This window comes from Ruditapes philippinarum, unplaced genomic scaffold (genome assembly GCF_026571515.1).
Source record: "Ruditapes philippinarum isolate M1 unplaced genomic scaffold, ASM2657151v2 ctg4827_1_1_1_1, whole genome shotgun sequence".
Classification (NCBI taxonomy): domain Eukaryota; kingdom Metazoa; phylum Mollusca; class Bivalvia; order Venerida; family Veneridae; genus Ruditapes; species Ruditapes philippinarum.
Genome location: NW_026865223.1, coordinates 120,636 through 141,998, shown reverse-complemented (window position 1 = coordinate 141,998; position 21,363 = coordinate 120,636). Strand labels below are relative to the sequence as shown.

General features: G+C 31.8%; 3 protein-coding genes across 6 annotated transcripts in view; 2 read left to right on the top strand and 1 right to left on the bottom strand.

The window, feature by feature from the left end:
• Window positions 1-18,234, top strand: LOC132728241 (uncharacterized). 2 transcript variants are annotated; one of them, XM_060713848.1, is made up of 5 exons: window positions 1-173; window positions 12,838-13,061; window positions 14,288-14,333; window positions 15,189-15,348; window positions 16,134-18,234. In XM_060713848.1, exons 2-5 carry the CDS (start codon window positions 12,949-12,951, stop codon window positions 16,277-16,279), a joined length of 465 nt encoding a protein of 154 aa, XP_060569831.1. In that variant the 5' UTR covers window positions 1-173; window positions 12,838-12,948; the 3' UTR covers window positions 16,280-18,234. The 2 variants fall into 2 exon arrangements, with proteins under 2 accessions (XP_060569831.1, XP_060569830.1); XM_060713847.1 differs by lacking the exon at window positions 14,288-14,333.
• LOC132728239 (uncharacterized) lies at window positions 3,791-11,580 on the bottom strand. Of its 3 annotated transcripts, none has more exons than XR_009625457.1 (5): window positions 11,462-11,580; window positions 7,128-7,230; window positions 6,779-6,837; window positions 6,124-6,271; window positions 3,791-4,994 (listed from the first exon to the last, which is right to left on the bottom strand). XR_009625457.1 is itself a non-coding variant. In XM_060713843.1 (5 exons), exons 1-4 carry the CDS (start codon window positions 9,016-9,018, stop codon window positions 6,206-6,208), a joined length of 462 nt encoding a protein of 153 aa, XP_060569826.1. In that variant the 5' UTR covers window positions 9,019-9,603; the 3' UTR covers window positions 3,791-4,994; window positions 6,124-6,205. The 3 variants fall into 3 exon arrangements, 2 of the variants coding, with proteins under 2 accessions (XP_060569826.1, XP_060569827.1); XM_060713843.1 differs by lacking the exon at window positions 11,462-11,580 and adding an exon at window positions 8,785-9,603; XM_060713844.1 differs by lacking the exons at window positions 6,124-6,271; window positions 6,779-6,837; window positions 11,462-11,580 and adding an exon at window positions 8,785-9,744.
• Window positions 18,235-19,983: 1,749 nt separating the features above from the next.
• LOC132728246 (serine/threonine-protein phosphatase 6 regulatory ankyrin repeat subunit A-like) overlaps window positions 19,984-21,363 on the top strand; it is a 32,223-nt gene continuing 30,843 nt past the window's right edge. Inside the window, exon 1 of the mRNA XM_060713854.1 lies at window positions 19,984-20,025. Within this exon, the coding sequence (XP_060569837.1) occupies window positions 19,984-20,025 (42 nt within the window). The remainder of the gene's footprint in view (window positions 20,026-21,363) is intronic.

Here is a 21,363-nt window from a genome sequence, read left to right as displayed (position 1 = left end):
GACCATGAAACCGGGAAAAAATTTCCGAATTTTAACGCGTTTAACCATTGAACGGATATTTATCGTAATTTGCACAATGGTAAATAGTTACCTACGCACCGTACATCCGGGCACGCTTACATTTGGCGCAAAACTCAACAAGGGACAAAAGTTCGAATATTTACAATCGCTGGGTAATTTAGCATTTTCTAATACCTTTTTGATAAAATATCATTAACATAATTGATATACTGGTTGAGTGCTATTGAAATTTTGAAAAATAAATAAAAAAATATATGGACAAGAGGGCTTTAGTCATACAATTTCGCGATCACGTTAAATTGGGTTGGTATCCCGGGACAAGGAAAGGGCGAAAGTCTATACTAATTTTACAAGGTACTCGTCTATACAGATTTGAAAGTCGTAAAATCTGCATGATGTCGTGAAAGTAAATATAGATCTACTGTAAGGAATAAAAGATACGTTTTTCTGAAACTTTTTCATTTTCATGAAAAATAAATTAGGTTTTTATAAGGAATAGTTTGAACAAAAACATAAAAAAATGCATTACCGCATGTACTGAAAAAGGTTCATGACCACCAAATTTTACTCTTGATATTTTGTCTATACAGATTTGACTGAACTATCCTAATATGTGTCCTGATTTGAAAGATCTTACCAAGTTATGTGTACTAAAAAACTTAACTTCACTAATTTTACTATATTTCACCCTATATAATGTGTCTATACAGACTTCAACAGAGTTCATTCCGTATGATCAATAGACCACTGTCTATATTTATTTGAAAATATTTTATCATATATAATGTGTCTATACAGATTTCACCAGATTTCATTCGGTATGATCTGTCTATACAGATTTCACCAGACTTCATTCATTATGATTTGTCTATACAGATTTCACCAGATTTCATTCGGTATGATCTGTCTATACAGATTTCACCAGACTTCATTCATTATGATTTGTCTATACAGATTTCACCATACTTCATTCGGTATGATCTGTCTATACAGATTTCACTAGACTTCATTCATTATGAACTCAGTCTATACAGATTTCACTAGACTTCATTCATTATGATCTGTCTATACAGATTTCACCATACTTTATTTATTATAATCTGTCTATACAGATTTCACTAGATTTCATTCATTATGATCTGTCTATACATTGATTTCACTACACTTTATTTATTATCATCTGTCTATACAGATTTCACAAAAATTCATCAGGTATGATCTGTCTATACAGATTTCACTAGACTTCATTCATTATGAACTGTCTATACAGATTTTACTATACTTAAATTGGTATGATCTGTCTATACAGATTTCACTAGATTTCATTCATTATAAACTGTCTATACAGATTTCACTATACTTAATTCATTATAATCTGTCTATACAGATTTCACTACACTTTATTTATTATGAACTGTCTATACAGATTTCACTAGATTTCATTCGGTATGATCTGTCTATACAGATTTCGCCATACTTCATTCGGTATGATCTGTCTATACAGATTTCACTACACTTTATTTATTATACTGTCTATACAGATTTCACTAGATTTCATTCGGTATGATCTGTCTATACAGATTTCACCATACTTCATTCCATATGATCTGTCTATACAGATTTCACTAGACTTCATTCATTATGAACTGTCTATACAGATTTCACTATACTTCATTCCATATGATCTGTCTATACAGATTTCACTAGACTTCATTCATTATGAACTGTCTATACAGATTTCACTATACTTAATTTATTATAATCTGTCTATACAGATTTCACTAGATTTCATTCATTATAAACTGTCTATACAGATTTCACTATACTTAATTCATTATAATCTGTCTATACAGATTTCACTACACTTTATTTATTATGAACTGTCTATACAGATTTCACTAGATTTCATTCGGTATGATCTGTCTATACAGATTTCACTAGATTTCATTCGGTATGATCTGTCTATACAGATTTCGCCATACTTCATTCGGTATGATCTGTCTATACAGATTTCACTACACTTTATTTATTATGAACTGTCTATACAGATTTCACTAGATTTTATTCGGTATGATCTGTCTATACAGATTTCACCATACTTCATTCCATATGATCTGTCTATACAGATTTCACTAGACTTCATTCATTATGAACTGTCTATACAGATTTCACTATACTTAATTTATTATAATCTGTCTATACAGATTTCACCATACTTTATTTATTATAATCTGTCTATACAGATTTCACTAGATTGCATTCATTATGAACTGTCTATACAGATTTCACTAGACTTTATTTATTATGAACTGTCTATACAGATTTCACTAGATTTCATTCGGTATGATCTGTCTATACAGATTTCACCATACTTCATTCCATATGATCTGTCTATACAGATTTCACTAGACTTCATTCATTATGAACTGTCTATACAGATTTCACTATACTTAATTTATTATAATCTGTCTATACAGATTTCACCAAACTTTATTTATTATAATCTGTCTATACAGATTTCACTAGATTGCATTCATTATGAACTGTCTATACAGATTTCACTAGACTTCATTCATTATGATCCGTCTATACAGATTTCACCAGACTTCATTCGTTATGATCTGTCTATACAGATTTCACTAGACTTCATTAATTATATATAATCTGTCTATACAGATTTATTTCACTACACTTTATTTATTATGAACTGTCTATACAGATTTCACTAGATTTCATTCGGTATGATCTGTCTTTACAGATTTCACTAGACTTCATTCATTATGAACTGTCTATACAGATTTCACCATACTTCATTCGGTATCATCTGTCTATACAGATTTCACTAGATTGCATTCATTATGAACTGTCTATACAGATTTCACTAGACTTCATTCGTTATGATCCGTCTATACAGATTTCACCAGACTTCATTCGTTATGATCTGTCTATACAGATTTGACTAGACTTTATTCAGTATGATCTGTCTATACAGATTTCACCAGAAGTCATTTGGTATGATCTGTCTATACAAATTTCACCAGATTTAATGCGTTATGATCTGTCTATACAGATTTCATTCATTATGATCTGTCTATACAGATTTCACTAGACTTCTGAAGTTTATATTATAATTAAAGGATGTATAGCCATGCATGTTAATGCATACACATTGGGTTGTTTCCCTTCTCCCTAATTTTCGCGAGGAAGTCACTTCTCCCTAAATTTTCCCCCAAGGATGAGCCCTGCTTCATTTTTTTATGATTTCACTAGACTTTATTATGATCTGTCTATACAAATTTAACCAGACTTCATTCATTATGATCTGTCTATACAGATTTCAATCAGTATGATCTGTCTTTACAGGTTTCAGATTTCACTGGACATGATGTGTCTTTACCAATTTGACTTTATTCTATCTGTATGATGTTCTTATACACATTTTGCTTGACTTTGTTTTGTATGAATCTAAAAATTTACCATTTTCATAAGTAACATTTTTTATATATATTTAATTGTTTAAGATATATAAGGTCATTTCCATAAAAGTACTGGTAGGAGCAAATCATGTTCATCTAAAATTGCAAGAACTTTTTCAAAACTACATTGCTACTGCAGACCAAGACAATTTTAATTTCTTAGTGTCAACATAAAAGTGGACATTCCCTCTACACCAGTAATAAGAGTTGTATATCTAAGTTCACTCCCTGAAAGAGTAAGTCATAGCAGTACCAAACCTTGACCACAGGAAAGAAAAGACAAAACAATTAACAGCTGTAATATAGTTTTATTTTGTACTTTATGGTCTTAAAAGTAACTCATGACACTCATTGATACATGTATTGCTAATAGATGCTCACACAGGACATCAATATATCAAGCGAAAAGCCAAAAATGGAAATTACATATAATGATATTAATGAGGTAAAAAAAAACAATTGTGAAGCAACACCTGGTCTTTCCACAGAAAAGAACATCATCCAAAAAAGTAATTTAACCTTGTACATTGTAACTTCTCATTGGAAAACGATAAGCAAAAACATTTTGTACTTTCATTAAGCCAAACATCTGTTTCTTCTCCCAGTATGTTTGTGTACATACTACATGACAAGTTAACATATTGATGGCTGAAGCAACACTGGTCTAACTTTAAAAAAAAATTTCTTCAAAAATTACTTTTTTTACATTTTTAGCCTCATTGCATGAAATACACAAGTAAATAAAATATTATAAATAATTGTGAAATTTTATTGTTTTTATTTACCACTTGGAAAATATTAAATACAAAAACTAAGAATGATAGAGGAAAGAGAAATGTAACAAATTACTGTACTAGGAATATGGGGAAAAATATATTAAAAAACGTCACAAAATTTGAGTACATGTATAACTTGGATGGTGAACAAAGCTATAGATACAAGTGCCATGCCATTTTTAATTATAAAGAGCTGCAAAAGCTTTTCTTTGACAACTTAGAGATATCACCTTACTTTATGCAAAATGTTCTAAAAGTTAATTAGGATTTTACTTGAAAACCTGACTTGCAATATGTTTTCAGATTATCAATTTATTGATGCTATAAACATTAAATAAAAACATATAATTCTATGACAGCATCGGATTTAATTTGCAACCAGCACAGACTGATATCAACTGATACACAACTGTGCCAGCTAGTTTATAAGGGCATACACTCTTTGCAGCTTGGACAATAAGACCCTTCCAACCATGTTGGCAATTAAGTGTGTGGTTCGATCAACTGGCAACTTATATGATAAATTCAATATGAAAATACAATTATGTCATATCCTCCATGTAAATGCATAACTACTTGAATGTTACTTATGTGTCTGATAATTTTGTGCCGTGGCACAAACGACTAGATTTTCTTTATCTTAATAGGACGCTTCAGGGTAAAAATGTCACTCCATTCAATCGACCCTTTCTTGTTTGTAGTTTGGTTTTCTTTGAATCACCTGTAAAAAATGACAAAAGTTTACTTTACTCTGCATTGAAAGCAACATTTATAACATTGTTTCTACCAAAATTGTGATCACTTAAATAAATACACAAATTTTAAACTTAAATTCGGGCACTAAGTTTTCAATTTTGGTTAAGGCTTTCTTCCAAAGCATGTAGTGCTTTGATATTTTTAGATTTTATGTACAGTTAAACCTGTAAGTAAAGACCACTCATGGGAATGGCAAAATGTGGTATTTATTTACTTGTCAGTTTTTATCACTTAAGGATGTTTTTGGAAGTTTTCATATAGACATATAGGCAAAATTAAAACTGTTCAATAGAATTTCTTTAAACTAGGCATGTAAGATGTTGTTAGAATATGATAACAGAAACATTTTTCGTGAAAAAAAAATTTGGGTCACCGTTCTCGTTTTTGAGTCATCTGCCTTTGAATTGGACTTTTTTGTTAAATTCAAGGGCAGATAATTTACAATGAAGGGAATTAATACATTTTTTTTTCTTATTTTCATCAAGCTTACCTTCATTTTAGTTGATATGCAAAATTGCAAGAACAAATTTAGAGTGGGTAGTTTTTATTCCCACTTCTTCTTTTAACCTGTGCATTTTTTCTTTAAAAAAAATGGCCTGTTTTTTAAGGATTTAAAGTACCTTTATTTTCATTGAAAAAAAGTTAATGGAAACGATGTAAAGAATTGTATATTATTATGTATTGTACTCAACAATAAAAAGAAAAACATAATCCAGAAGTAAAAACAAGAATTCATTTGAGTATGTATAAGTTATCTGCCCTTGAAATGACCTCAAATAAGTAGAAAAGTCTGACAATTCCCTTGAGACGTTTTAGGAAAGTATTTTCAGGGAAGGTTCTGTTGAAATAATAAATTTGTGAAATGCTATTTAGTTTGGTCTTTTAAGTAAAATATGTCTCAAAATTTATTGTCACTGAATAGGGACATCACCGAGGTGGCTGGATGACTGACTAAATTGACTACACATCTAATGATGTTTCTAAGTTCTGACATTCTGAAGTTGGTCGGTAAGATATAATTCAACCTTTAAAATAAGTATTCAGAAACGTGCAGAGTTTGTGCTATATGTATGAAGTTAATGAAAAATACATACTTAGTTGTATGTTACACAGCTTTGTTTTTGGATTTGTTAAGAAATTGTGTACAGTAGTCTTCAATTGCAAGCCTCGCTGTAATCACTGTCTGGAAAAACTTGTAAAATTGCACATTGGAGTACCTCTGTGTTGCACTGCTCTACTACGCTTGAATGGAAGAGAAAAATATTGTTTAAACAATTTATTATGGGTAAAGGGTTTGATGCTGCTTCCAACAATAATTCAGTCATATCACGACGGCAGTAAATACTTGCCCTGCTACGAAGTTTACCAAGTTTACTAGTAATTGTTAACTTGCACTACAGGAGTTTAATATAAGTTAATGTCACATATAATAATGCAATGCATGGCACCAAAGTAAATATTAAAGGCCAGGAGGTCTTCTGCACAAAAAAGCATTTAGCCATCCCAACAGTAGAGACTTGTGAAGAATTCCATTGTTCAAATTGAATATTATATTAAAGTCATGAAAATGTGGACTTCTTCATGTTTCCAATGATTTTTTAAAAATATTTCTGACTGTATTGTTATTTAAAAACAATTATGGAATCCTATCAAGTTATATTCATTGATAGACATGACAATATGTATAATATTAATTTAGTATCAAATCTGAAGAATCCATTACATATACAAACATGTGTATACATGTACCTTGTTAGAACCTGAGCTCCTTAATTTCACTGAAGCATTCATACTATCCCTCTGTCCACCTGCAACACATGGGAGATAAATGCTATAATACTTCAATAGTAAGTAAATAATAAATATTTACATTAAAATAAGCAACTTTTTATTTCATATATGAATGAAACAGAGACACTGTTCCCTGGGTTTTAAATCAAGCTAAAAATGATTATGTCACTTAAAATATGGAATTTAAAATTGCATACACAACCCTAACCAAGTCTAGCACTGCTGCAAACATAGACTTGCAACGGATAAAAGTCCTCCAGTTATTCAAATAATCTTAAGTTCGAATACATTTAATATGAATACAAACTTTTAGATTTGTCCTCAGCTGTAGAGGTGTGAGAGGTTCTAGAGGTATGACCTTGTAGACATGGTGTTGGCTTACTTGATGGGTTTGATCTACATACATCTCTCTGAAAGCAGTACAAATTTATTTACAGATAATTTAAATTTGCATTCTGTAGGCCTACATATGATTGATAAATACAATTATTCACAAAAAGTAATAAAAATATGTGTGAAATGTAATCTATTATAGCTCATATGATTTATTAACTATATTGCCTTATGTGGCATCAGAAGGTAACAATCTGTAATGTCCCATGCAAACATCTTATATGGCACCAGACAGTATTGAACAAGATATAACAATGGTCGTAGGACAGGGGGGACCGTGAGACAGGGCAAACCATACCAGGACGGACCATATGTTTGGAAATGGCGGACCATGACTCGGAAGAGGCGGACCGTGATTAATTTCAAATTTAATACTGCTATTTCATTTATTTATTTTTTTATCTTTTGATATCAATATTATCAAAAACAAAAAAAAATTTAAAAAAATAAATTTATATGATTTTATACTAGTACATGTATACAATGTATACTTAGAGTATTAACATTTACAGTACCCTTGCAATTATAAGTATAAAATAGGTAGCGTAAGATAGTGGGAATGGATTGAAAAAATCTTATAAGTAAAACATATTTTCCTTCTGCACTGAAGTTAATAAACTTGACAAAATTACTTTAATTGTAATATTTTTTTATATAATCCATTCATAACATTTAAGTTGTATAAAGGAAAAATGATTATTTATATTAGTTAATTCCTTACTAACTATAGGACAACCAAGAATAGTTTATATACAATGTATATCAATTCGCTAAACAGACAGCATCTTAAAGTTTATGATGTAAACTAACACTTGTCAAAGGAATCAAAATTGAAGGAAGTCAACCAGGAGAAAGCAGTCAAAAAAGATAAAATATTCCATCAAGACACTTTCCACCAAAAAAAAATAAATTCTGGATAGGTGCGCAATTTTGTAATGTCACTCATCATCATTTTATGCTATTGTGTTGTATGTCAGATGTGAATAACAGCCCTTTTCTTTATGTGTTGTTAAATGAAGTTTTACCCTTTTATTATTTATATCTGCTGCAGGGCTTTTTTTCCTTCTATAACAGGGGCCGATATAAGGCCCCTTCACAATTCAAAATTGAACTTTTTTTTCACAAAGTGGCAGAAAAAAATTCACAATTTCAAAAGAAATTTCACAAAATATTGGGACTTTGTCTTTGAAATACATTGTAAAACTTGATTTACGCCAATTTCAAGAACATAGAAATAGATCAAATCAAATTAAATGGTTTTAGCACATGTTAAGCGGATTAAAGTACCAACTTTTCCAGTTTCATAGTGTCGCTAAATGCCAAATATTATGTAATATTTTTCACAATTTTATGACAAATCGCGCTTTTTTTCACAAAATGAACAGGTCCAGACCCCTTCATAATTTTGACAAAAAATGCCCTGCTGCTGTCTGTCATATTTAAGAAACAATGACTTGTAATATCTCTGTAATTGGTCAATTATCACCTGCATAATGTCCAACTCGATGCGTTATTAATAATTTCATTAAACAAATTTATTATAAATTAATAAACTGCATTAATGTATGTACAGTGCACTCCAGATACAACGAGATCGTTGGGACTTCGGATGATTCCTTGTTATAACCGAGTCTCGTTATAACCGGGACAGAACAAATTGGGGAAATCCGACACTGTCCAGCATCATTAATTTCTACTTTCGTGTGCATCCTTTTTGAAAAGTATATAATGGGAGGTAACTCTTTGCAATCAGAAGTTTTTGTTTTATTTAAATATGCATGTATATAAATATATCTAGCTATCATCGAATTTCAACAAAACATGAAAACACAACCTAGGTCTAACCGCGTGTGTTTTTTCATTAATATGTACATTTTAAAATTTGTTTCGAAAACGTTGCATTTCTCACGAACAGCGAATAACACCGCAAGACATTAACCGCTTCCTTTCTTGTGACAATTTAGCCCGGAGTGCAGAAAAAACAAAGCTGACACATTTGATTTCTAATTGCTTGACCCATTATCTCGTCCCACATCAATCATTTCTTCCTTAATTGACCTTTATTATTGGTCATCATGGTTTTTCTCAAGGTGACAAACTGATGCAGACGAAGTGCAAATGAAGTGCAAATGTAGTGACCTCGTTAAAATTCTGAAAAATATGCATGGGACAGCGAAATTATGTATGTTGTAACCGATATCTCACTAAAACCGAAACGATCTCATTATAAACGATAAAAAATGAAAGGAAAATAGATGGAAAAAGGCCGGGACACAGTAGAATGTACGTTGTAAGCGGTACCTTGTCCTTGTTAAAACTGTTCTCATTGTTAAGTGGAGTAGACTGTATATGTTTATAATGATATTAAAAGAAAAAAAAGAAAATGAATTGACACTATTTAGATATTTTATAACATTTAATTCCGAACCGCCTCGTCTTGAGTCAGGGTCCGCCCTGTCCCAAAATATGGTTCACCCCATCCAAACATACGGTCTGCCCTGTCTCACGGTCCGCCCTGTCCGTAATTCATAACATTAGGGCTGCAACGATACACCAAATGTTCGATTCGATTCGATTTCGATTTTAGACACTTCGATTCGATTTTTTTCGATTCGATACATTTTTGATTACTAATTTATCTTTGGTATATAATTCTGCTTGTCTGTTCCATAAGTGAGTGGCCTTCAACCTAGTGCTTTGCTTTTCTGTTGTAATATAACTATTATATAAACTTATTTGACTTAATAATTGTGTTTATGAGAATAAAAAGCTCTTGTCTATTTGGAAAATAATTTTAATCAGGCAAATAATCATTAATCTCAGTAACATGACTATCACAGATACCTTCTGCTGACTACTGACTAGAAATTTAACAAAGTATGTAAATTGTAAAGTAAATAATAATGAACAAAGTTTCACAAGGTTGTCAGAACTGATATTCAGATATTCTGTTTATAATTCCCATAATATGTAAAATGAATATTCAGATATTCTGTTTATAAATTAATTCCCATAATATGTAAAATGAATAATCAATCCTAATGTCAGTGTTGTCACATAATACTTCTTAGTCTAGTAAACAATACAGAAAAAATGAAATTCATGAAATTATCACTTTTTTCACACTTGACTAAAGAAATAATCATCAATCCCAAATATGCCTACTTACTGTAGTACTAATCAAACTTATTTTTGGAAGGCCAGGACACGGATAAAGCTTACAAAACAAGTCCACGTCCATGATCGTGTTCGTGTTTTCGTTTCATATGTTGCATTAAATTAGACGTACTGCAGGACTTTGGATATGACACGTCCGTAAAGCATATTTTGAAAGTAGCTTTATCCGTGTCCTGGCCTTCCCGAAACCCAAAATGTTCCCAAACTTTTGATTTTAATTTTTTAGGAGGATTTTTTAATTTTATTTTATCAACATTGATGTTGGTAGCCATTTTGACTTGTTTGCCAAAAATAAAACATTACGCGCCCACTGATTGGATGACCGAGTTTTAACTGGCCAATCGTATGTAACGTGATGAAGCGCGAAGGGAAAGACTAAAACTCTCACTTTTTTCCATGTTTATTTGTGGGTGGGGAATCGAATCGAAAATGTAACAGTTGGCATCGGGAATCGAATCGGCGCTCATAAAACCGGTTTTCGGTGCATCGAAAGGTATCGTTGCACCTCTACATAACATTAAAACAATATAACACAAATCCATTTTTTTCCATTTTCATCTTTTCTATATTTTGATATTAAATGAATAACAAGATTAAACAAATGTTTATGTCAAATCAATCATTCAATGCGACGTACACTTTTGTTTCACTCATTCGCAAAAATCATTAGAGAGGGTATCATGTTGCCCTAAGCCGCTTTTTTTTAGTAATATAGGAAAAATGGCGAATTTAGAATAGAGACATCTACGTTAAAAAATCGTTACATTCAATCAAATTTGAGTTCTACAAAACGTTCAAAAGGCTTTTTTTAAAGTTTTTATCCCGAAACCAAGTGCCTATGGTTTTAACTGCAAATTGCATATAAGAAAGTGAAACTATCTGAACCCCATCTGCGAATTATGATGAACGTTGATTGTCATGATTATGACAAGTAAGAGATTCAACAATGTTATTTTATGAATTTATCACAAAAGACTGTCTTTGCGCAATTGGCGCAAAGATATAAACTGATAAAGATGTTAGCTTTAATCTTGTAAAAATAAACCTTTTAACATAACAAAATAACCATACCAAGACTTCTGAAACCCTTTGGTCACATATCCTCGATGATATCTAACACTGTATTCCCTTTCATACTCGTCTATTGAAAACATCTGCTGGCGGCCATTTTCCTGATGTTTTGCTGAAAATCGGCAGATAAATTTGTATAGACAAGGGGCATGAAATCTGTATAGACTTTCGCTTTAACGCCGGGACAACCAATATTCAATCAGTTAAGCTGTTTTTAGCCAATATTAAATGGAACAGGAAATAATACTTTAAATTTATTTTAGCTATTAATGCATCTATCAACTCTTATTCATTTTAAGGTTGGTACATTTTCAACAAGTCTTGATCTTTCTTAGAAATTCAATAAAAATGATATGACCCACTTGGGCCACTCCCAGGAATATTTTAACCTAAATTCAAACAGCAGGGTAATCACCATGGAAAATTTGTTCAAGATAAATCAGGGCCTCTTAAAATTGTAGAAAATTTCACAACAGTCTATATTCAACGATTTTCAACAGTTTTTTTTCAAGATTTTAAAAACTCACACTAAATGTAATACCATATGTACAGTACAATGCATTGGTATGACTAATGTTAATGTGTATAAAAAGCCAGTTGAAGGTGTCATGTCTTAGTACGATATTTAGGGTGCAAAATGATAAATACATCCAATCTTTACAGCCATTTTACCTTCCCCACTGTATAATATTAGCAAATATGGAAATTTGTCTAGATCTGCCTGCTGGTATCGCTTACAAAACAATTATTCTACAATCATCACATGAAAAAAATTGATAACAATATAAGATTTTATTAATAAGGACCCCCATGTAAAGTCTGATGAATATTTAGTGGTACATCATATAAATAAATGTTTTAAATACACCTAGGACTGAGGTAAATGGTAAAACTCTTTAGCCAATACTTTATAAAAAAACTTATTTGTTTGGAAAAATATTACCACTATTTTAAACGAGTGACTATTTTGATATAGTTAAAATTGGTCAATTTATATTGTGTCAATTAAAACAAACAGTTTCTTATTGTTTTTCTGATAACATTTGACAATTAATCAAGTGTGGCATTTCTGGAAGTTTTGAAGTTAATACAACATGTGACTTTATGCAATTTAGTTGGACATAAAATCAGTGCAACAGAATTAAGAATGTGTTTGAATTTAGGTTGTGATTGAAAATTGGTTGTTTCGGGATAATAATTTCTTTTAAACCTATAGGACCTTAGCAGTTTGTCCATGTCTCTTCATTTAAGGATGTTCACTTGGTCTGGACACTGCAGGATGATTTAATTAAAAAGAATATTCCTTTTTTTTACTTCAGTAGATCTAATTATATTGAAAGTTATGTTTCTCATTAAATAATATTTTTGTATTTTAGCACGAGATATCCGCATTTTTACCCTATTAGAAAAAATGTCTCGACAACAGACACAAATATTGGACACTGTTCATCAGGTATTTGGTGTCGTGTCAAAGTTGGAAAGTCAAGATGGTGGTGGACCAACTGAATTGCCTGATGATATTCATTTACCAGTTACAAGCATTGAAGAGCTGGAGTTTGTTGAGACAGGTTTACAAGAACCTGGTTGTTTCAATGGCTTGGTAAATTTATTTTCATTAGTTAGAAAGATGTTAATTTTATCTTTGCACGAAATGAATTTATTTTTGTTTTTGAAAACAAAAGTGTTTTTTGCTAAACTTTTTTATGTCACTAAAATATTGCACACTAGTTTCCTGTCCGTCATACTGTTGAGTGTTCTTAAAAGTTTTTGGCCTGTCATTAGTGTGCTTTTGTTTGTAACACAAAAGACATTATATTATTACTCTAGTGTAATATGTAGACATTATATTATAACTAGTGTAATATAGTATTTCTTAAATAGAGAATATCTGTTTGTTTTGCATGTAAGATTGAAAAATATTTCACTGAGCGAACACCAGATGCAATATTAATTTCATGACTTGCATTGCAACGAATGAAAATAAAATACCTGGTGTTCACGAATGAAATATATTTCAATCTTATATGTAAAACAAATAAATTTTCTTTTTATTTCATGCTTTTTTCGTGATTTTAAATATTTTTTACTGATTTGCTGCCTGACGTCGCGCATTCTCCTGTCACATCATCAATTTCAGGGCTCTCGTTAGCATTTTGAGACTGGGGCCAGGGTCCATGCAGAGGGGGAATTTTGCATGATTTTCAAATATTTTTCATTTAAAGGGGATTTTTTATTTTTTCGGTAAGACTTGAAATTGTGCGACATGTTGGAATGCTAAAAACTGTCCGGAACATTTTATTTATATATACATACTAATTTTCGATAGCCGTTCCCAAGAATACATACTAATTTCTGGTTGCCAGTCATGGAATACATACTAATTTCTGATTGCCGTCCGCGGAATACGTACCTATTTCCGGTTGCCGTTTGCAAAATATATATTCGCTGATCGGCATTTTCTATGCCTGTTAAATATTAATTTCCAGGGATTTCAAGGGGGATTTTTTTTCGGTTTTAGGGGAAAAAACACACTTTTTTGGTGGGGGAATGGGGCCGATATTCGGCCCCAAATTTTATCAAACGAGAGCCCTGAATTTTGAAATACAATCCTGTTAAATCCAATTTTGTTACACTTTTAACATGATAAATGATGACATCGACTTTCTTTTCTTAAAGAAAGAACATTTACGTATGACGGCATTTTTTTGGGCCTGTTATTCCATTTAGTTATATTCTTTTCATCTGCATTCAGATATAGTCCGGCTACAGTGAAAATGATATATTATAAATTTCAGTAGTGGTTTATCAAAATATTATCTATTACAGTGAAACACTGGAAAAGCATGAAATAAATGGCAGAGCAACAGATAAGGTGCGTATTTGCGTATTTACGCAATTAATTTTATAAAATATGCAATTGATTTTTTAAGAATGCGTATCAAAACCCATTAAAAAAAATAAAATATGCAATTGTCTTAAAAACCCGTGCGTATTGTCATTTTCATCACCGCAAAATTAATCTGTCGTACGCTCGTAGTTTTGGACAAATTATATTGATATGCATGCTATCCGAATATTCCCGAATCAATGCTAACTTATCAACGATCTCCGGTCTTCGACTGTCCCCGGTCTCCAAAGACCGACTAAGCCATATCAATAAAGCACGAGACCGTCGATTTGTCTACTCAGGTCGACGGTCTTTATAGACCGGCAGAGACCGTTGATTTTGCGGAGACCGTCAATAAGTAGGTCCCAGCTGTATCAATAGATGCTTTGAAAGCAATATGGCGTCGTACAAAAGGGAAAATGATTTTTAACAAAACATTCGTAAATCAAAAATTAGTCAGAAAACAAACTTGTTAAAAATATTACGAAATATAACATGAGCATTTTATATAAAAAATAAAACAATTGTGAAAAGTTCTGGTGAATTTTTAATCCTATTTTCTTTTTAAAACAGTTTAAATTTTATTGATATTGAAACCATAAAATTCATATCTTCATAATTGAATACCCAATTGATCTTGAAATCATGGGTATCGAGTTTTGGAATACCCAATTAAATGGAGTCGATACCCAATTCCAAAGGAAATGATGGAGAAATACCCAATTCACTTTTAAAGCTTATCTGTTGCTCTGAATGGCCTTATTACACTCCTGTGAATTATGTGTCAAATGCTTTTTGAAACGTTAGAAATGTGTTTAGAACAAAAATCATATATTTCAGGTCACATACCTGACACTGCAAGGAGGTATCACAAGAAGCGATATGTCAAAAAGAGTCATGAAACACTGCATGTCAAATCAGTTGGCACTTCAGTTCAACTGGTTTGGCAAGAAAGGGAAGAGAGCGTTTGGGAAACTGAAGCTGGCCAAGGCAGTGCAAAGTAATTATTTTATTTTCATTTAAAATTTTATGGATAACCAAACACATAATTGTTACAGACAGTAAGAAACCTGCATATTTGACTTAGATATTTGATTAAAAAGAAGAAAATATATCACTATGTTCTCACCTCTGCATAGAAAAGGATATTTTATAAAAAATAATATATCCCAAACTGTGATTTTATTGCTTAATTTAATGTTTGGAGTTCAAATGCGAGGAATTATATCAGGAGGGAGTAGCCTGATTGATATAATGATTGTATTCGAATATCATAGTGATTTTATAATGCAGTGAAATCACTTTTTTGGATATATTATTTCGATTCTAACAACAACAGATAAATACTGCCGTACCTAGTATTAAGGTACACTGCGTCTGATTTGTTTCCATACTCATTTTCAGCGCCTCACATTTTTAAATGCTAATGTCACATATCTGTAAATGGTTTCGTCACATGTTTAAATACAGTGATTTTATTGCATAATAACACACTTCAGGTCCTTCTGTGTTTAATAGAGGAAAATGCGGGTTGTGTTAGAATATTATATAAATTTTGGATAAAGTTAATATTTTTTATGATGTATACCTTTACTTGATGTGTTAATTGATAAAAGCATAATATTCAGTTTAGAACACTTGAATGTATGGAGAAGTTAATATTTTAATTAAGTATATCACAAAAATTTAAGGAGTATATATAGTCTACCACTACATGTGTCTATAAAGTTCTGCCAGAACAAATAAGTAGGTAGATCTTATTTTCTTTTTTAATTATACTTACAGAAGCAGTCATGAAATGTAAAAAATGTACAGCAGCTGAAGTCGAATTAGATTGTAGAGAATGGTTTCGAAGTGCATGTGACAGAGACGGGGGCCGTAAAAGAAGACAAAAAACCAATGAAGGTGTCCCAGAAACACCCACTGAATAGAACTTTTAAATATATTTATAGCGATATTGAAAGAAAAAAGATGGCTCTTTTAATTTGGAAGTAATGTAATGTCATTCTAGCCTAATAGTTCAAGAACATATAGCCTAAGAAGAATAAATCATACATAAATAGTGATATAGTTAAACTAAACATTATTGAGATATATTTAAGAAACAATATCAGTTTCTGTGTTGTTCATCGGCTATTTAAAATCAGTTTAAGCTTGTGTGTCAGGCAGGATTATATATATTGTGTTTACATCGTTGCTGGATTAATGATTCTTCAGCCCCTGACCAGTTTAAAGTGACGCCATTCTGGCACTTGTATGAACAAGCTGCATACTTGGGATGACGTTTTTATGGTGCTTACGAGTTCGCGTCAATTTGTCTTATAAAACTTATATCAATCTGTTGGTCGGTGAATGTGAGATGTTACTTTAGCATCATATGAAAAGAAGAAAAAAAGTGAACTGAAAACATCAGAAAAAGTGCGTTATTATTTTTGCTGTAAAAAGAATTTGAAAACTATTTTATTGAGGGAGAACAAAAAACAGCGGCATATTTGTGTAGTCCATAATCAGTGCTTATTGGAAGTTTACGCCGTTAAAATCCTTCTTTGTTATAGAAACAAAATCTCAAGGAGTGTTAGATTTACATAAGATGTACATATTGTTATTGTTTTTACTCATTCAGTATTTCAATCGCACATATCAAATATTGAGATTATGGTCATAGCTTCATGATAATCAAATAATTTTTACAATTATAATACTAAATCCTGCGATTTGTGAATCTATAATTCAATTATTGTTTTTGATTCGTTATTATAGGTTGTTTTTTTGTTTTATGCTTTGAAAAAATATTATAAATCCATTTTATTACCATGCCTTGCCAAATGTATAGTCAAGTCTAGTCTTTATTTTTTGCATTGTATTTTACATTGTTTTATTCTTACATTTATTTTCTTTAATAATTCTGCATAATTGCTGATATTTTTTATTTATTTTTTTCTATTATTGCATAATAGCTGAAGTATAGAGAAAAAAAACACCCATAAAAATGCAATGTTGTAGATTCATTCTCAGTTTTTAAATGGAATTTAAATCATAGCTTTTGAACATATTGAGTTTTATTATTGGCATTTTTAATTTGTTTGTTTATAATGTTTTACCAAGGAAGCAGAACTAAATTGAATTATTACTAGTCTTTTATATCTTTTTTAGCTCGACTATTCGATAAGAATAAGTACAGCTATTGTAGTCACCCGAGCGTCGGGTCCGCGTCGGCGTAACCACTTATGTTAAAGTTTTTGTAATAGTTCAAATATTTTCAAAGTCCATTGACATATGGCTTTGAAACTTTGCACACCTGTTCGCCATCATGACCCCAACCTGTAGACAGGAGGAGGTAACTGTATCAAGCTTTTTGACAGAATTATGCCCCTTTTTCCACTTAGAATTTACGTTAAAGTTTTTGTAATAGTTCAAATATTTTCAAAGTCCATTGACATATGGCTTTGAAACTTTATCAAGCATTTTTACAGATTTATGCCCCTTTTTCGACTTAGAATTTACGTTAAAGTTTTTTGTAATACCTCAAATATTTTCAAAGTCCATTTTTGGGGGGGGGGGGGGGTGTTGTGCACTTTTTCTCACATACTTCTCAAATATTTATAACAAAACGATGAAAAATGGATTGTTTGCTGTTATGTTATTGGGTTTTATTTGCAGTCTGCGATAAACAATTTAATTTTGATAAAGCAACAAATACTAGTTTACAGTACCATTGTCCTTTAAAAATACAAATATATTTTTTCCAATCTTTGTTAAATTCTCTTTTGACTGTGATGTTAACTGCTGTACACAATTAACATACATTTGTTAAAAAAAAATATTGATTCTATGATATACATGTATATTTGCCAAATGAAAATAAAAAGCTTATATTTAAGCTCAATTGTGTTTTTTTGTTAATTGGAATGAAAAAATCAAAGTAAAATGTTTTATTAGAAGAAAAATTAAAGGTTAATTTATGTCGGTATGACACCGGTTTCAAATCGATCTAACGATATACAGCCGATATCGGCCCGACTTGTAACCGGGTTGCACATCCGACATCTGTCCGATATAAGAAATCGATATCGGGCCGACATAACTGATATCGGGCTGATATTGGACCGATATAAAATGTTTGCTGGGTAAAGACGTAAAAACAAATGCAATTGCTTTAATCGATCGTCGATATGCAACTTGTTTTTCCAAAATTTCTGTTTCATCAAGGAGCTTTATATCTCTGTAACAAAAAGTCCGGTGTCATAAAGCAGTGCAAAATATGTAGAATATATGTGGTAATATTAGTTGTATCATAGTTTGGGGACCTTTCTGTTGAAAATGTGTCAGAGTTAAATCGTATACATATACATGCACAGTGCGTTAACTGGAGTGCAGGTATTAGTTACCCGCACTCCAGAGAATGCCCATTGATTGGCTCATTTTTGCTAGGATTTACATACTGTGACGGGAGAGAAAGGGAAAGCGACAGAAATATCATATTCAGATGCTCGTTCATTGGTTACTTTTTTCCGGGGTTTCATATTGTGACAACAGGGAACGTGATTTTATGTTTGACTATGATACAAAAGAGAAAGAACATCAAAACACTCGGCAATCTGATTAATACTCGGGGGCTACGCCCCTTCGGACATATCAGATAGCCTCGTGTTTCGATGCTCTTTCTATTACATGTTTGTGTCACCGTCTTTCAAAGCAGGGTCTTTCAAATAGAAAGACCAGGCCTGTTCAAAGGATTAATTATATATCGTTTGTGCTTAGACTTGGTAAACTTGTATCAGTACCCAGATACATGTGCTCTATTTTTGTCTTCAAAATATTATGATTAATAAACATTAAATTTGTGTCTATCACAAGGTAGACATCCTGTGAAGACGGTTCTCATGCGATAGGCTTATAGGTAAGGGGAGGTAACTGTTGTCTCTATATTACAAGCTTTCCCTTTGAGTGGTACGTAATTTAAAGATGTTTTGGACCTTTTGAAAGAATTGTGTTCGGGCTAATTATTGTTAAATAATTTGTCGTTGAGTATCTTGTTGTTTGACGTGCATAGCATATATTAGACTCTACCTTTTAATTAAGTTACTAAGGTAGTATTATAAACTTAGAAAACAACTTAAAAACGAAAAAATATATATCGCCCTTATATCTGTCTGGACCAAAAATTAATATGTTATTTTTGGTCAAAGTAACGGCTTAAAAAATCACGGCATTTGGGTAAAAGTGTTGTTAAAATAGTAATTATACTTGTCTAACACTAAATCATATGTACATATAATATAGTAGTAATAGGCCTACATGTCTAGTTCCGTGAATATACCCTGCGTAAGCTGTAAAATGTTTTTCTTATACAAAATTACCCGTCGTGCAAAAACATTTTATGTAGCATGGGAAACTTGCCGTAAACTATACTGGATACCAAATTACCCGCCGTGAAAAACAGGTGTGTGCCCGTCTAACTTATCAACCAATCAAAACTTATCTTACTTCCTAGGACGAATTTAGAGGTATGCCGAAAAATGCAAAATGGAGTCTACAATGTCAAGTTTCGTGAGTTGCAACTAAACTTGCTTTAAATCGTTCAAAAATAATAGAAGTAAATCATTTGTAGCAGAAATATTTAATGCAATTTAAAATGAGACTTGGAACGTTAGTTTTGCAGCAACTGGAAGACGAGGTAAATAAATTTTTGATGTGCAATTTTTGTGTTTTCTCATGACCACTTGTTACTCACACCTTGCATACAAACTCACCACCTTTATTTCATACCTAATTTTGTATGAGTAAAGATTCCTGTCATTTAATCAGTATACCAGAAATCTTCACAATTTATCATCGGTGGCCGGTGTATCTTGCAGTCTACAACACTGCAATTATTAATTTTATTTTGAAACCTGGAAGTAAGTGCTTAGTCATAATTTCTACATTAAAAATTTACATTTTGTATGGGAATTAAAATGGAATCGGATGGCAATATCTTCGCTTATCAGTGGGTACATTCCATTGGCGCCATTGATGGTCTAATTTAGTTTTGTATGTGTTGACAGTAGTGCTCAGGATTTTGGGAATATGACCCATACCCATGGAATTGGGAAAATCATCAATGTTTTGTTACAACTTGGGGGGAATTGCATGACTTAGATTTTGCATTGATTAAATAAATGCAAAGAATCACTGTCTGTGATGGCATTTTCAAACATTTGAACACCTGTAACAGTAAAGAAGCTCTTATTTTCAAAGATTTTAGAAGTTGTTGTTCATTATTTGAGCCGCTTCACGACAAAACCAACATAGTGGGTTTGTGACCAGCATAGATCCAGACCAGCTTGCGCATCTGCGCAGTCTGGTCAGGATCCATACTATTCGTTTACAAACCCTATTATGAGTACAGAAACTTATAGTGCACAGCATGGATCCTGATCAGACTGGGCGGATGCGCAAACCCATTATGTTGGTTTTGTCGTGACGCGGCTAATTTTTATTTGTGAATTGGGAATTATTTCCTGTGGATTGGGAATATAATATACTATTTTCAATTGGGAATATAACCGATTATCGGCTATAAAATAAGACCAAAAAAATCCCTGCGTAGCTGTAGGGGTTCTTTTTGTGGGTCGCTTTTTGTGAAACTTTTAGTGTTATTTGTGGTCCCAAGAACCACTGACAGGACCCGACTGCTATCTTTTAGTATACAAGACAGTACCCTCCCTTTTAAAAAATACTCATTGGTACCCAAAAATGCTGAACAGCCCCAAGAGTTTAGTTAAACAAAATTGTTGTAGTAAAACAACTTACATAAAGCGTCTCTTACCGTTGAGTTATTGCAAATGATAGCATCATCCATGGGGTGCCATTAAGACGAATTAAGTAGTACCCGGGGACAACAATAAATAACCTCATCAACATTAAAGGAAGTTTTGAAGTCAATTACTCCATTATTTTGTTTTATGACTTCCAAAATGTTTCACCTTTTCTTCTCTAATGTATATACATACACATGTCAGAGATTTTGCAG

Excerpts from the sequence above, each read along its gene's own strand:
- LOC132728241 (XM_060713847.1), top strand. The coding sequence starts at position 5 with ATGAAACCGGGAAAAAATTTCCGAATTTTAACGCGTTTAACCATTGAA. Across the intron at positions 174-12,837 it reads CGAATATTTACAATCGCTGG|CACGAGATATCCGCATTTTT; the intron begins GTAATTTAGCAT and ends TTTGTATTTTAG. Across the intron at positions 13,062-15,188 it reads CTGGTTGTTTCAATGGCTTG|GTCACATACCTGACACTGCA; the intron begins GTAAATTTATTT and ends CATATATTTCAG.
- LOC132728239 (XM_060713843.1), bottom strand. The coding sequence starts at position 9,018 with ATGATAGCTAGATATATTTATATACATGCATATTTAAATAAAACAAAA. Across the intron at positions 6,838-7,127 it reads AGCTGAGGACAAATCTAAAA|GTGGACAGAGGGATAGTATG; the intron begins GTTTGTATTCAT and ends CATGTGTTGCAG. Across the intron at positions 6,272-6,778 it reads GGAGCTCAGGTTCTAACAAG|CGTAGTAGAGCAGTGCAACA; the intron begins GTACATGTATAC and ends CTTCCATTCAAG.